The sequence below is a fragment of the Falco rusticolus genome, chromosome 1 (assembly GCF_015220075.1).
Source record: "Falco rusticolus isolate bFalRus1 chromosome 1, bFalRus1.pri, whole genome shotgun sequence".
NCBI classification, from domain to species: domain Eukaryota; kingdom Metazoa; phylum Chordata; class Aves; order Falconiformes; family Falconidae; genus Falco; species Falco rusticolus.
Window position 1 is genome coordinate 8,375,280 of NC_051187.1, and position 13,411 is coordinate 8,388,690.

Genomic DNA, 13,411 nt, shown 5'->3' on the forward strand with positions numbered 1-13,411 from the left:
CGCATCTCCCAGGGATCCCATCTAAACCAAACCGTGTTCCAGAACGATGCTTGAACCCAGCAGAGACATTTCAACTGAAGCATGTTTTACAAACAACAGCTCCTCTCTCATGGCCGTGGTGGTTCGGACAGGCTTGATTTAGGTTGGCACTGCAGCACCCACGTTCAGATGCCCCAGCGCAAAGACGTGGGCAGCACACACTAAGGGACCCGCTCCAACAGCAGGACAGCCGTCAGGCTTCACTGAAGGCACGTTGCTGCTGTGCCACCTTCCTCACATGCTGGCACGAAGCTTTGCTGTTCCTCTGGAGTTTGTAAGTGGGAGGATAAAACTGTCAGCTGCTGGCTCGGTGCAGATTGCTGCTGCAGAGCTGGCTCTGCTCTTCTCCCAGGGCAGAGAGAGAGGAGGACAGCACAAACTCGTGGCACCACGTCGAGCAGAGCCTTGCAGCAGGGCGGTGGGTCTGAGTTGCCTTTGGTGTCACACGGAAAGCTGCGGGGAATAAATCCACTGAGGGTTACCAGCTCCAGAGACTCACACCATACAGACCGTCCCTGTGCCACCAGCCCCTGCAGCTTGGGACCGTTGGTAGCCTTCCAGTGTGCCTTTTCCTTTTGCTTTCAGCCACCCTTGGATGCCAGACCCCCAGCCTGCCGCAGCCCTGCCCAAATAACCCATCTGCATCTCAGGCAGCAAATTTATTTTGTGGTTTCTGGATGAGGGGGGTCCTGCTGCTGATCGTTGTGTATGACACTGGGAGTTGCACGTTGCACTGGTGTTTGGAGAGAAACTGGGTGTTTTCCCTCATCTTTACTAAAAGCCTCAACTCTGCAGTGTAAAGGTAGACCTGTCCTCTCTGAGCTGATGGCAGCTCAAGGGAGACCAAAGATACCACCAGCATGGATCAACCCAAACACTAATGCCACGCTGCGAGTATCTGAGGGCACAGGGAGCTGAGGCAGCTCCCGCAGGGTGAAAGCTCCCTGGGGCTGGGCTTTCCCCACAAGCTGGCTCTGCAACCTCCGTGGCCATGGCTGGGGATGATGCCCCTTGCCAAGGGCAGGAGTGAGTCCCTGATGGTGTGTGGCTGGGCTGGGATCAGGAGAGGAAGGCAGAGCGGTGCTGCTGTGGCTCAGCACCTCCTTGTGCCCTGCAGGATAGCCGGCTTTCCCCTGGGCTGCTCCCAATTGCCTTACACCAAGGTGGGGTGCTTGCTTCCCCCCATACCTCGGCTGCATAACTGAAGAGGAGCCGGTTTGGTGGGGGGTGCTGTGGGCTGCCAAGGGGGAAAAGGGCTCTGTATCCTGTGGCAGCAATGTGACAGGGCTGTGACTGTCCCCAGACCTCCCAGCACTGCCAGCAGGCTTAGATCTGAACATCCATTAAGACGATTGCGAAGCTGTGCAGTGGGTTAGTTATAGGAGTAATCAATACATTAAATATTTCTCTCTCCACAGGAACAAAGCGAGGCAGCCTGGGGGCTGGATGAAGTGGCCTTGGAAAGCTGATTGCACCGGCTAGTCCCGAGACTTCCATCTGCAAAGGCTCTGAAGGAACAAAACAGGCAATTTTGCAGGCAAGAAAAGAAGACGGATGGGGAAAAGATTTGTTCTTGCTGCAGTGAATGACCCTGATGCCCTCACCCCTGGGGGAAAATACAGATTCTCCTACAAAGCTGAGCTCACTTCCAGGGTGTTTGGGTGCAAGGATTGAGCTGTGTGCTGGGTAATTTGGCCACATTCGCAGTCCGAGTGGACCCCCATTCCTAAAAAAATACAGCCCCGAAGCCCCTGGGATTAGACGAGCCCTCTCCCGGTGCTGCTGCAGGGGGAGCAATCAGAAAACCACCCGAACACCCCACTTTGGGTGCCCAGCTCCCTGCGGGTGCCCAGCCCAGCTCCCCCAGCCCCTTCCCAGCGGGTCACGGCACCGAAGACCATTTCACGCCGCCGGATTTATCCCCCCCACCCCCGAGCAAACCGGCCCCGGCCCCTCCGCCCGGGGGGCTCCTGCGGCGGTCGCTGGGGGGGCCGGCATCGACCCGCGGCGCCGCCGCCCCCAGCCCCCCCGCCGCGGCGGCAGGGGGAGCGCCCAGCCGCGCCGCGCCGGAGCCGCCCCGCAGGAGGCGAAGGGCGCCCGGCTGCCGTGCGTCCCCGCACCCCGGCCGGCTCCCCGTGCCCCCCGGCGGGGCCCCTGCACCCCCTTTCCCGCGCACCCCTTTTCCCGTGCAGCCCCGGTACCTTCCCCGACCTCCCTCTTCCTTTGCATCCCTGCCGCGCTCCCACTGACCCCCCCGTGCACACCCTTTCCCGGGCAGCCCTGCTGTGCTCCCACTGACCCCCCCGTGCACCCCCTTTCCCGGCCTCTCCATGCACCCCCTTTCCCGGGCATCCCTGCCGCTCTCCCACTGACCCCCCCGTGCACCCCCTTTCCCGGGCATCCCTGCCGCGCTCCCACTGACCCCCCCGCGCACCCCCTTTCCCGGGCAGCCCTGCTGTGCTCCCCACTGACCCCTCCATGCACCCCCTTTCCCAGGCATCCCTGCCGCGCTTTCTGTGCACCCTCTGTGCATCTCCCCAGCACATACTCCCCGGTCCATCCCTGCTGTGTGCTCCGTGCGCTCCCGGCCATGAACGGCTCGGCGGCAGGCTCCGAGGCGGGCTGGCAGCCCGAGTCGGTGATCATCCCGCTGGTGTACCTCCTCATCTTTCTCGTGGGCACGGTGGGCAACTGCCTGGTCCTGGCCGTGCTGCTGCGCAATGGGCAGGTGAAGAACACCACCAACCTCTTCATCCTCAACCTGGGGGTGGCCGACCTCTGCTTCATCCTCTTCTGCGTCCCCTTCCAAGCCACCATCTACACGCTGGAGGGCTGGGTATTTGGGCCCTTCATGTGCAAGGCTGTCCACTTCTTCATCTACCTCACCATGTATGCCAGCAGCTTCACCCTGGCCACCGTCTCCCTCGACAGGTAGGAAAATGGTTGGGAGGGGCTCCCTGCACCCTGAGGCTCCCCCTTCTCGGGATCACACCCCGGGCAGGAGAGAGGACAGAAGCCCCTGGAGCCAAACCCTGATTGCTGCAACCTCCCAGGGGAATCCAGGAATATTTCCCAGTTCAGGTGTTCAAGGAAATGCAGCCACTGAGGATGGGGTCCAAGCAGCGAGGGTTGGGTTGGGACCCCTGTCCCCAGTGCCCAGCTGGAGGAAGCTTTCAGACCCTGAAGCTGTAGGACTGGGGTTTATCCAGTCATGCCAATTTATCCAGAGGCTCTGGCAGCTGAAGGGGGGATAGAAAACCAGAGAGAAACGAAGCTCAGTCCCAGATCTTCCTGGGAAGCATGGAGAGAGCCCCTACCCCAGCAGCCCACAGCAAAGCCAGCAAACCTCAAGGAGGAAAAGACATGGATCCGTTTGGTCTGGGACACTGCTCTTCCTACTCTCCCCTTTTATTAGCAAGAAGCCCCTTTATGTCCCAGTGCTGTTCCTTGTCCCAGCGCCCGTCCCAGGCTGGCCCAGGGTGGGTTTTGGCTGGGAAGCTCTGTAAAGGCAGCCGGTTGCTCCTGCCTCGACTTTACCCCATGCTAGGTCAGCCCCTGCCTCTGCAAGGGCTAGTGAGTTACCAACCTGCAGCGAGAGGCAGGGAGCTCCCAGTACTGCTTTGCTTAGTGCCCAAAACCTGTGAGATGGGATGTGGAAAGTCCCCATGAAAGTTCCCTGGGAAGGGCCACGGCAGCCCCAGAGCAGGGTTGGACGTGTCCTGCCACCCTGGCACGACACCACCCTGGCTGCTGCGAGCCCCCCGGGAGCTAAAACACAGCCGGGGGCTGCCTCCCCTCCTGCATCCCACACAGCTGGGAGGAACAGCGGTGTTGAGTAAATAGGGGCTTGCACAAGCCCCCAGGTCTGGGCATAATTAAGGAACCAGCTAATTGCAGAACTGAAAATGGGTGATGTGCTTTCACGGGTGCCAGCATGAGGAACACTGTGGCTGGGAATCCTGGGGACTTGCTCCTGCCTTCGTATCCTCACTGCTGTTATCATTTGTGCCAGCCAGACTGATGATCAAGTAAGGATTTGCTGGATTAGGGAGAGGGACAGAAGGGGACCATCCTCATCTTCCCTACAAGCACTGCTGGGAACAGAGAGGGTGACGGGACAGGTCAGGGGAGAGGATCTTCTTCACTCCACTGTGCTGCACAGGGATCCCGAGAAGCATGAGGGAATCAGCTGTGTGACTAATTGCCCTGGGAAGCTCAAATCCATCACTTTTTCCCTTTCTCCAGTCTGCCCCTGGAGCTGCTCTCCATGCCCTCAGGACTGCAGTCATATCCCTCTCCTTTTCCCATGCAGGTATTTGGCCATACGATACCCCCTGCACTCAAGGGAGCTGAGGACGCCCAGGAATGCCCTCATGGCCATCTGCTTCATCTGGGGGCTTTCCTTCATCTTCTCGGGCCCTTACCTCAGCTACTATAAGGAGTTCCAGTTGGCCAACCTGACTGTCTGCCATCCCATCTGGGAGATCTCCCAGCGCAAGGTCATGGACATCTGCACCTTCGTCTTCAGCTACATCATCCCAGTGCTGATCCTGAGCCTCACTTACATGCTGACTATTCGCTACCTGTGGAGGTCTGTGGACCCTCTCCAAGATATGTCAGAGTCCAAGAAGGCCAAGCGGAAGGTCACCAGGATGATCATCATTGTAGCCGTCCTGTTCTGCCTCTGTTGGCTGCCCCATCACCTGGTCATCCTCTGTGTCTGGTTTGGGTACTTCCCCCTCAATCACACTACATATGTGCTCCGCATCCTCTCGCATCTCCTCTCCTACGCCAACTCCTGTGTGAACCCCATCGTCTATGCCCTGGTCTCCAAACATTTCCGCCAGGGCTTCAAGAAGATCTTCATCTGCCTCTTGCACAAGAAGGCAGCCAACAAAGTGCACATGGTCCAAGTGACAAACACCGTCAGCGCACTGGAGGCGGAGCTCAGCGAGGTGACCCACACCAGCGCAGCCCTGCCCAGCTGCTCCTCCGTGCGCTGCAAGGTCCCAGCCCAACCCTGGGGGGAGGCAGAGCTGGTGGGACATCAGCAGAAGGCAGATGGTGGCTCCATCACCTTCAACATCACCTAGCAGAGCTTCTTCCCACCCCATGGCTTTGCAGTCTCCCATAGCATCGCAGGCCTGGGGACGGGCTACCTTTTGGGTTGAAATGCTTCAAATCGTACCCTTTTTCATTCAAATGCACCCAGATAGCATAACTGCAATGCCGTGAGCTACAGACTCAACCAAGCAACTGACCCAGGATCGAAGGGCAGGAAGGACTTACTTCCATCAAGCACTGGCTGAGAGCAGAGAGATCAAGCCACTAAATCATCTCTCATGCGTCATCACCTGTTCCTCTGTCACGGATGGACTTACACCCTGTTGCATCTATGTCTGGAGCCTATTGGAAAACTCTGGTCCCTCCAACCAACGCAGCACCTGGCTGGAGTTAGCTGGGTGCACTTTTAGGGACATCTGGGAAGCCTTGGGTTGTTCTGTGTCTCCGTTCAGGAGCTGTGTCCCAGGGCAGTGCTGGCCACAGCCATGGGGGTGCAAGCTCAGCTCAGGTAGGAAAACGCAGGAGAAAAGCGTAGAAATCAGGAGACAAACCTCCCTGGTGCAGCTGGTGCTGGCTGGGCTTTCCTGTCTCCCTGGGGCTTGTGGCTTGCGGGAGGTTTCCCCAAGATGGAGCACCGCTGGAAGCAGCATCCATAGCTGAGGCAAGTGCTGTGGCCCGAGTACGGGACTGCCAAGGGCATGGGGCACCATCCTGCGCTGCTGACTGTGGCTCGTGCTGCCGTTTTGGTGCGTGCGAGGCTTTGCAGAGCATCCAGATGTCACCAAGGCCTGGCGGGGAGGGAGACTATTTGCCAGGGGACCACAGCCGTGACCTCACCGGAGAGGGTGTGCTGCCAGGGGAAGCAGAGCGGGACATCAGCAGGTCAGTGCTGGGGGAGGATTTAAATGCTTCCAGACCGCTTGGGCATGGCTCAGCATCTCAGACCCGGCGAGGTGCCCGTGGAGGAGAGCAAAGCGGAGCACTGGCACCGCTTTCCTGCAGCTGCAGCATGGGGCTGGACAGTCGGGGCTGTGCGAGTGCTGGGGGACCCCAGGCAGCTGGGGAAGCCTCAATAAAGCCCTTCTCCATCCCGTGTCCCGTGTCCTGCTCCCTTGAAACACCCCACAGTCTGCAGCGGAAGAGAGGTGGGTGCTGGAGGGGTGGTGGGACCCGCTGGTGTGAGGGAAGCCGTGGCAGCGGAGGGGGTGGGTTATCAAGATGGTGCGAGGAGCAGCACTGCGCTCCCCTTCATGCACAGGAGAGGCTGACGTGGCTTGTGCACCCCCACTCAGCACTGCAAAGGGTCCACAAGCAGCTGAGCCCTGCAGCCGCCAGCGGTCCGGGGCTTTATTTAAAGACCCGTCATTTTCTGTACGAGAAGAGCATCACTGGAATAGGATCAATTAACTCTCTTGAAAACCCTGTGGCAAAGCACAGCCAGAGGAGCTGGTGAAAGTGCACGGGAGCTGTGCCAGGCTGTGCTGAGCACCCCTGCAATTCCCAGCTCTGTACCCTGACAGCACCAAGCACCTGTGAAGATCAGATTTCTATAAATTACCATTACAAAGGGTATAAGTCTGTCTGCACAGATTTCCCTCCTTGTGAATCCCCGTGGCAGAGCTCCCCAGGACCGCCACGCGTTCCAGGAGGCTATTTCTGTCCAGGACACTGGCTCTTCCCAGGGGTCTGCTCCGGGGCCCAGGTCCCAACACAGCCCTCCTCCGCACTGCGCTGCCCTCCACCCACCCCCAGCACTTGGCCTTCCTTCCCAGGAAGCTTTTGGCTGTAAAACGTTTGTTTTCCCCTGCTGAGTGTTATTATAACCAGGTCTTCCTGTCCCCACACAGAGGGTCATAAATCAGCCACTGCCTCCTATCAATAACCATTATATTTAGTCTAGGCGCGCTCACCCATAAGTCACAAAGAGCGAGTGTATAAACAGCTCCATTACTTACATCTGTATTTATCTCCCCTGCTCAATCCTTCCCAGCCAGGGAGAACATTGAATCAGTCATGCAGACATGGCCAAAACCTTATCTTCCTCCTGCCCCCATCCCCCTCTGCTTGGAGGGCCGCAGGATCTGGCTCTGATGGGTCCCCCCACACCAAGGGGTTCAACCCCCTCTCCCGGACACAGTTACCACCTTGCCTTAGGGATGGAGCTGTTGTCCCACCACCTCTGCACTGCCCAAGCACGGGGGTCCCTGTGCTGCCATGGCTGGAGGCGCAATGTCCCCTGTCCCTTTGTGCATCAAAGAGGAGACACCCACCAACCCTGCTCCTGTTCTTGTCCCCCCCAGACCTGGTTTCCCATCACACCTGCCTGTACCCACGTATCTCAGCCCGAGATGCTGCAGGGCATCACAGCGCCAGCACTGGGGCCGCACCACAGGAAGCCCCACGGAGTCGGTGCTCATTTTTCAAGCCCAGGTTTTTCCCTTCATACAGGGCTGAATTCCCAGAAAGGACAGGAGTTGCTCCCAAGTTCATCTTTTTATAGCATTCACAAGAAAATAAAAATAACTAGCTCACAGATGTCCAAACCAGCCAGCAAATCTCAATCCATGCATCATGCCCCTGCAAGGGGCTTGAAACCCCCCAGAAAGAGGGAGACTTTGCTTTGAGCCCTGAAGGGTGGGGGGGAAGGAACTAGGCTGGTACCCATGTATCTCATCTCACCGAAGGACCCAAGAGGAGAAGCAACCCCCCAAGGCTGTACTGGGGCTGCTGCTGCTCTTGCTACCGATGCCCACAGTGTGACCCAGCACACAGTGCCTGGCCCCAGGGGACACACAGGGAGCAAGGCCAGGCGGAGAGGGGCTGGCTGTGCCCCAGGCTCCTCACCCAGCCCCAGGGAGGCTCCTGGTGCCCCCCCCCGAGCTGGCCGTGGGAAAAGCTGGGGCCACAGACCTCTCAATCCCCCAGTGCCAAGCTGTCCCCCAGCTGGGGGATGACTGAGCGGCAAAGCTGGGTCTCTGGGGACGCACTTCTTACAGCCATGTTGGAGCCTTTGGCAGCAGCGTGGCCACCATGAAACAGCCAAAGAAGAGGGTGATGACTGACGGGTAGCTCTGACTCTGGGTGACGGCACTTGGGCTGAATCCTGCAATCTCACCTGGCGAAAGCAAGCTCACAGCAACTTACCAGGAGAAAAGTGCTAAACTACCGTGGATTTTGTAAACTCGGTTTGTTTCCCAAGTATGCTGGCATTGCATGGGAAAGGAGGCTCAAAACAGCATCAGCAGCTTAGAGCTGTGACTATCAGCCAGATGAGAAAAGGGAACAGGTCACCTCTTCAAAGCATCTCATCAAAACCATACCCACTGCAGCAACCCCGCTGCTCCCTCTCGGCTCGGCTTTGCCGCAGGTCGCTGCTCAGTTCGCAGCTTTGGGTCTTTCCAAGGAGCCTTGACCTTGCCAGAACACCAGCACAGCAGGTGCCGTGGGATGCAGGCACTCTCACACCACTGCAAGGCTCGCATCCAGCCCTAGCAGAAATGGATTTAGAAGCAAATAATAAAAAAGAAACAATGGGAAAAGGGGTGGGGGGTGTTGCAAATTGCAGGGTCAGGGGTGCAGGCGGTGGGGCACCGGGGCAGCTTTGCAAACAAGATGCTGACTGCTGCAGGTACGACACGGCTGGAGCATCCCACAGCCCCTGCCACCCGTATCCGACAGCGGCAGCCTGGATGCTGGGAGAAAGTGCCAAGGACAAATAACTGCGTGTAAGAACAAACTAACACCTATGCAACAGCCTGCCCGTGGTGCCTCCTGCCCTAAATTACACAGGGGCCATGTCCTGCACCACCCCAGGGGACACCCAGCCCTGGGCATTCTCCTAAGTACACCAGCCATGCATCCACCACTGTATGCCATGGAAGCAAGGGCAAGGCAAGAGGGCCAAATGAGAAGGCAGCAATGTGATAATGAAGCAAAGCCTTTGCCAAAGCTTGGCAGAGCTGCTCCCCCAAAGGAGAGGCTCAGAACTGTCTTTCTGGACAGTTGGAGACACACAAAAGCAGTGCTGTGATGCTGCAGTCGAACATGTAGAATCGATGGGAGCGTGTGTGTGGACATGCAAAAAAGCCTGGCAAAGAAAGGACAAGCAATTTTCTTTTAAGCATCACAAGGAGTAATTTTATGTGAACAATAACAATGGTTTGCAGAAGCTTCCAGCACATCCACTAATTATATTTAGTACAACCCCTGCAAAAATTGACTTTACTGACTCTGCCACCCGTCTCCCTCTCACTGCCGGGTGCCGGGTGGGCACTAACAGAGTTGGGAGCAGCACTCCAGAGACACAACAGATCCCTGGGGAGTGACACCCTGAGAGGGTCTGCAAGACAGAGCCTGGGAGGACACTGCTGCCCTCCACCCACAGACATTTTCCAGGGTGCTGCTCATGCTGGGGCTCAGCAGGGTCTGGGCACCGAATGGGGACAGCTTCAGAGAATGGTACAAAACCAACATGCAAAGAAAGGAGTTTGGAAGCACAGTTCTGCTCTGCACAAAGCTGTCCCCAGCCTCTCCGACAGCCTCCCAAGCCCATGGCTGAGCCCTGCCCTACCTGGCTCTAGACCTGCCCAGCCACCCCCACGATCGCTTTGAAGACGCGTCCTGGGACACCCCTAACGCAGCTCTCCCAGCCCAAAGCATCACTGTGCCCCCTCTCCCTGGGCACCACCGACACCAGCTCGTTTCTAGTCACCCTTCAGCAGCAAGAGCCCAGAGGGTGACAGTGAGCTGGTGGCAGGCTCTGCACAGCACCTAGCCTGGGGGGTCTGCACCTTATTCCTGCCTCCAGCACCCCTGAATCCCCTCTGGCACGGCCCACGGCTCGCGTGACTGCTCTCACCCTCATACAGGAGCAGCAAGGTCCAGGCTTTCCCAGCTCTCTACGGTGTGACACATCCAACCTGCCCTCCTCGTTTATGGATCCTCACCCATCAATTGGTACTTACTTACTCATTCCAGGCAACAAAAATGAAGCCTAGGCCAGCTGCTGGGTCATTACGCCATTTACAGGATACTACAGAAATAGAGGGGGAAAAAAAGCACCCTCCAGCTCACCTACCATCACCCCTGCTTGTCTGGGGATGGAACCATCACCCGCCCACCCACCCCGTGCCTCAACGCACCCTTCAAGGGCAAGCATGAGGCTTTGCTGCCAGCACAAAACCACAGTGGGAAGCGATTTTCCCCTAAAAAAAAAAAACCAACCAAAAAAACCCCCCAAAAAACCATATCAGGCCCAGATGGAAAACACAAGAGCATCACAACCTGCTGCCACTCAGCACCCTCCCAGCTGAGCAGGGACAGGCTCACAGTCTGTTGGCTTGGGAGGTTTTATCTTAAGCTTAGGGAGTTGCAGTGGTGTTCATTTATTACAAGCAGATTCAACTGGAAGTGGAAAATAAATAGGCTGAACTCAGCTCCCATCAGACCCAACAGTGGGCAGGGAGGCGAGGGGCGCTTGGCTGAAACATCAGGTTGGTGCGAGCTTTCCACCACGTGGATTCATCACTGGTGTTGAAGAAGCTGTTTTGATTCATGGTTTTGTTTTGTTTTCAAACGCTTAATCTGCCAAGTTTGCAGTCTAGTAAGAGGCAGCAGCCAAGGGGGTGGGGGCTGAAGCTTTTGAGCCTCCCACCCTTGTCTCTGCTGGACACAGCTCCCAGCTGCAAACCGCACCAGTAGTGACCCTGGGCGGCTGCAGGGACCCCAGAGCCAGTCCCTGTGCCAGCAGGGTTTGGCAAAAAAACCTTTTGCTGCCCCAAAATAACCGTCAGTGCCAAGGAAGCCATGAGAGCAAGTAGCACACCCAGACTCTGGCACCTCCCTGCAGCCCAGGCCATCTCAAGGGGTAAAAAAAAAATGAAAAATAAAAAGGCAAAAAGCTAAACCCCACCCACAAAAAAAAAAAAAAAAAACCACAAAACAAAACCAAAAAAAAACCCACCACGGAGAAATGGGGCTTTAGCCCCAAAGCAATGAGAAGCGGACACACATCCCCCAGCCTGTCCCCGTCTGTGGCAGAGCAGAACGGGAGGCGAGGGGAGCACGCTGAACGCCACAGGAACCTTGGGAGAAGCAGAGGGGGGCAGCCCCGGCGCCGGGTGGCAGCCCCAGGTCAGGTCTGTGGTCCCTTCCCAGGTCTCAGCATCACCCGTGGCTCCATACTCAGCTCTTGAGGGGGATGTGAAGTGCTGAGAGTGTGGGGACGGTGCTGGCTGCCACGATCGCTCTTAATTAACATCTTGCGAAGACATTCCTTACCATAAAAAGCCAAGGAGCATGCGGAGCCATTCCCCAGCACTAGTGTCGGACACAGCTCAGACACTGAGGTCAGCCCGGAGGGAACGAGCAGCTCCCCCCACTCCCAGCCCAAGGAAGGGTGGCCCTGGCCAAAGCTGCTGCTGCTCCTGGAGCAGCTGTGGCCGCTGCAGCAGGTGCCCAGTGAGGCTGAGAGGCTGTCCACCTCCCCATGGTCATTCCCTGCACAGGGGAGAGGCAGTGTGGGAAGGGTTAGCGCCAGGGCAAGTGGGAGGGTGGATTTAGGAAACTGGGACTGGGTGGCTTTGCTTTCCCTCTAGCTCAGGGGAAATGAGTCTTGGACTCCCACCCAAAAGCCATACACCTGGGAGCAGCAGAAGCTACCTCTGCCCTGCATGCTCACCAACTCCAGCTCCTCCTTGCTGCACAGTGGCCACCACGCTAGGCTCTCAGCCCACACCAGCCTCTTGCCCTCCTTCAGATGTGGCCAGGGCATCCCCGGGGTAGAAAACAACCCAGCCAACTTCTGGTGCTGGTAACTGAGAGACCAGGGTATTTTGCACCCCATCTCTGACTGCATCTCTCCAACTCTGAGCCAAGCTGGACCAGCTCTTCACCATCCCCAGACCGATACCACTTTCCCAGAGGAACGGGCTGACAGCAAAGCCCAGGAATGCCTCTTTCAGCATAGGCCATGCAGAGGCACCCAGAGCCTTTGGAGAAGAGAACATGACCCCATCCCAGACCCTGAAGAATCTCATTCATTTCCTTTGGGCTCCGGTTAGCACAAGAGCATCAGCACAGGGAGGGTACCAGCTCCTGCACACTAAAGCTCAGACGCTCCAGAAATGCTGCAGACAAAGCTCCCCCTTCCCTCCCCTGGCTTTGCCTGCAACTGTTCCAGGTGAATGGCCTCATCCTCAGAGTGGCTGCAATAAAAAAAATATTTTACAGACTCAGCCCGAGTGCACCAACAAATTCCACCCACTGTCCTGGAGAAAGGAATTTAGATCAGACTGCTGTGGTGGCAGAAACGGATCCAGAACGGTGAAAAAATCCATCTCCTTCTGGTGAGTGTCTGCACGCGTATCCACCAGGCTCGACACTGCATGTAATGCAAGCCAGCAGTGCTTTGCTTATGCTTAAAAACACTCCGTCCAGTGCCTGCCAGCCTTCAGAGACTCTTGGAGCTGGCAGAGGGACAGCCAGCCAACACTGATGTCTCAGGTTTCCTCAAGCCTTTGAGGTTTGAAAGCAGGAGAGAAGGTCCCTACAGGAGAGTTCTCCGGTCAGTGCTGTAGCCTGCGTGGCCAGACACATGAAAGACAGCCAGGCAGGTGTGATCAAGACTTGAACCCACAAGCCTGTCCAACCTGCTGCGTTTCAGGCATTTGCCACATCGCTGAGAGCAGGTGGTGTTTCAGAGCATGCTCAGGTCCAGGCTGAGGAGGAAGGTCAGGGGTTCAGAATAACCAGGAGCTACCTGAAAAAAAGCTGTCTGTGGAGACAGCAGCCCAAGCAAGCGGCTGGGTCTGCCACAGCAGGACCTGCTTTTGCATCCAGGCTCTAACATCCAGCTCCCGTGTGACATGGGGCAAGACAGGTTGTCACCTCTCTGCCCTTTGCTACTCTGTCTCTCTTATCCACTGGCATTGTAACTGCCGGGGGCAGACCTTCCCCTGGATGTGCAACCCTGACTGCCCCAGGGAAACAGCCCATCTCACAGCTGTGACACTGCACAAAGCAGCCTCCCCTGCTAGGACAAGGCAGGGTCGGTGGACACACAACAGCAGAAGGGTTAGAACACAGCTCTCCACCCTTCTGCCGTTCCTTCTCACCCTCCTTTTCGTGCCAAGGTCTGCCTGGCCCTCTGCACCTCCCAGCAGAGGTGCACACAACAGCTCTTCCACTGCTGGGCTAATCAGACACCAGCGTACATTCACTCCTGTAAACACAGGCTCAGGTGAATAATGGATTTGTTCCAGATTGCAACGTAGCACCTACTGCGAGCACTCCTAGCTCTAAATCCTGT

General features: G+C 57.2%; 1 protein-coding gene across 1 annotated transcript; it reads left to right on the plus strand.

Moving 5' to 3' along the window:
- The first annotated feature begins 2,094 nt into the window (after positions 1 to 2,094).
- Positions 2,095 to 6,151, plus strand: GALR2 (galanin receptor 2). The gene is made up of 2 exons (XM_037400480.1): positions 2,095 to 2,970; positions 4,352 to 6,151. The coding sequence occupies exons 1-2, from the start codon at positions 2,630 to 2,632 to the stop codon at positions 5,130 to 5,132; spliced, it is 1,122 nt and encodes a 373-aa protein (XP_037256377.1). The 5' UTR covers positions 2,095 to 2,629; the 3' UTR covers positions 5,133 to 6,151.
- Positions 6,152 to 13,411: the final 7,260 nt, after the last annotated feature.

What these genes read in the sequence shown, in the direction of transcription:
- GALR2 (XM_037400480.1), top strand. Translation starts at nt 2,630, where the DNA reads ATGAACGGCTCGGCGGCAGGCTCCGAGGCGGGCTGGCAGCCCGAGTCG. An exon ending in GCCACCGTCTCCCTCGACAG is followed by an intron (nt 2,971 to 4,351) that starts GTAGGAAAATGG and finishes TTTCCCATGCAG; the next exon opens with GTATTTGGCCATACGATACC.